The sequence below is a fragment of the Penaeus japonicus genome, unplaced genomic scaffold (genome assembly GCF_977035675.1).
Source record: "Penaeus japonicus unplaced genomic scaffold, GWHDUDI00000001_assembly GWHDUDI00000022, whole genome shotgun sequence".
NCBI classification, from domain to species: Eukaryota; Metazoa; Arthropoda; class Malacostraca; order Decapoda; family Penaeidae; genus Penaeus; species Penaeus japonicus.
Genome location: NW_028234424.1, coordinates 24,476,251 through 24,478,750, shown reverse-complemented (window position 1 = coordinate 24,478,750; position 2,500 = coordinate 24,476,251). Strand labels below are relative to the sequence as shown.

General features: G+C 41.3%; 1 protein-coding gene across 6 annotated transcripts in view; it reads right to left on the bottom strand.

The window, feature by feature from the left end:
• The window catches only part of LOC122242453 (uncharacterized), a 14,733-nt gene that overhangs the window by 3,203 nt on the left and 9,030 nt on the right, over positions 1–2,500 (bottom strand). For all 6 annotated transcript variants that reach the window (XM_086549613.1, XM_086549610.1, XM_086549611.1 and 3 more), the window contains exon 2: positions 1–685. This exon is cut by the window's left edge and continues 456 nt beyond it. In XM_086549613.1, coding sequence (XP_086405739.1) covers positions 1–657 — 657 coding nt within the window. In that variant the 5' untranslated portion in view covers positions 658–685. The remainder of the gene's footprint in view (positions 686–2,500) is intronic.

Sequence of the window (2,500 nt, the reverse complement as noted above, 5' to 3'; positions counted from 1 at the left end):
GTCCGTCACGGGGACTGCCTTGGATTGAGAAACGTTGTTGTCTTGACTCGTTTTTGAGGGCTCGACTTTGCGTATATTTTCTTCGCTCGCCGTTTGTTTGGTTTTATCCTGGACCAAGTTCATCTTATTGAATTGCTCCAGTACTTGGCAAACACTGGATACTTCGCCTTCACCACCAGCACCAGACTCGCGCTCAGCTAAGATTTTTAGCACCTGCAGCCCGACGATAGAATTTCTTCGTAGAGAAACATTCTCATAGTCGTGTCCCTTTTTGGCCCTGAAGCTTCTCGAGCGACCTACGGTGACCCTCTGCGGAGAGCGGGTGTCCTTCGCGGAGGGAGACAGGCCTGATTGAGAGGCATTAGTAGGAATGTTCCTCCTCCTGCTGCGCGTGAGCGTGACTGGCGGACCAGGTATTCTCACGAGGCCGTTTGTGACCATCACCTTCTTCTGCTTCGTGGCATGGTTGTCCAAGATCTGAGAGGCTGCCAGGGACGCCACCCCGATGTCTGTGAAGGGACGAGAATCTTTTGGAGGTTCTTGATCGAATGCGTCAGCGTCCTCGTCGACTTTTATCTTCTTCCTTCTGGGCTTTTTAAAGAACGGCTCCCTCGGGGCGGTGGGGCGAAAGAGGTTGCTCTCCAGGAAGTCCGCCATCACCGAGGTCACATGCGTGTATTCAGCTCTGAAACGGAGGGAAAAGAGTTAATTCAAGATGATATTTTCCATGAATATGATGTATATGATAAATGTATAGCTGTAAAACGGGGAAACAACGTGTCTAATATCCTCCAACAAACTTGTATCAGAAGTAAATTTATTCGATTGATATTTGCGGCCGGGCCATTTGTCATCGCGAGATTATCGACTGACAGTTTAATAGTGGGATAATATTACACGACAAGTCGGCACTTGCGTGTCAAGTGAAGAAATTAGCGCTGAACTGTTCGCTGTTTCAAAAATAAATCAAGATGAAATAAACAAATAGAATGATGAATAAATATAATAATTACTTCTTATACGATGTCTCTCAATATCATACTTTAGAATATATTCACACAAAAAAATATCTTCATAAAGAATATCACAAAAAAAAAAAAAAAACAGGATAAAACAGGATACAGTATTCAACCGCTTAAAAGAGCTGTAAATGACCTACAAAACAATACCAACGGTTAGACTGTCTCCTACAGATTCAACTTTGAAAAATAATCAAGGAAACAGATATCCACAGCAGGTCCTAGATTAAATGAAGAGTATAATTACCCATTATTACAGGAAAATTTAGATTGAAAGATAGCGTAGCGTCACTTGTCTAACCTCACTCATACCACATGAAAGTGCAAATACATTTTTCGATCTGGTATGTGCCATTTTTTATATCATGCTTGCTCATAAACTAAAACCTGTTTCTAAAAAGGAGTTTATATTTTTAGTTGAAAGACTGAATGAAACTTTGGATTAATTGTTAAACCAGATTAAGAATCAAATTAATCCAATCTCTTTCCATAAAATGAATAATGGGATATACATTTAAGATGGAAGTCACTTAAACCGAAACTGAATTTATACTTTTCCTTGATGCCGCTTTTAAAAATCAATGTTTCTCTACCGTGCATGTCCTCTATCACAAATGACTCAGAATGATTGATCTTTTTTTATAAAATTTTCACAACAAAGGTCAGCTTAATGCAGTCACGGAAGAGTTTGTGTTACTCGCAGAAAACAGTCTGTGAACCCGATTATTCAGAGGAGGAGATACTACAAGGTGCACTGATACATTAGGTCACACAATAGGATTCTTAAAACTCAGGACGTCTAGTTTGCTGTAAATTCACCACATCCGAGTGAATTAAAACAAATATTTTAGCTGAACGATAGAAAATCATTTTTAAAGTCCAGAGCAACGTGCGGTCATTCTTCGTCGGGTATTCGATGTGGAAATGATTTCAAAAGCGCTAGATTAACGCTCGCAACACGGCAGGTCTCTCTTCTGCAGATATACTTCTCGCCGGATTTGTTCAATTGGTTTTAATTTAGCAAGAGCACATGCTGGCGGACCCATCATCCGCCCATCACCCTTGCAGCCGAGAATGTCCTGAAGCTCAACCATAGTTTATCTCGAATGAAAGTTTATCCAGTATATTCCTACACAACGTCACGCCACAGACACCTTGCTCTTGTTACTGTGTTTAGAGGCCGTGGCGTCGGGCCGTGCCCTTTCTATCTCACTGTTTGTTGTACACAGCTGCGGCCTGAGGGCTTAAATCGGAATAATTTTTTTTATGCTGAACAGCTGGTGATGTCTACGAGGTTTGCTCGTGCGCTTTTGTCGTTGGGACAATGGAGAATCAGCAGCTACAAGGGTCTGTCTCATTTTGTTGGATTTTTCCTCTCATAAGTAGGATATTCCTTATTACTACATTCTCGTATGCAATATGATTGTTATAATATATACATACATGCACACGCGTGCGCACCAACACCAACACACACACAC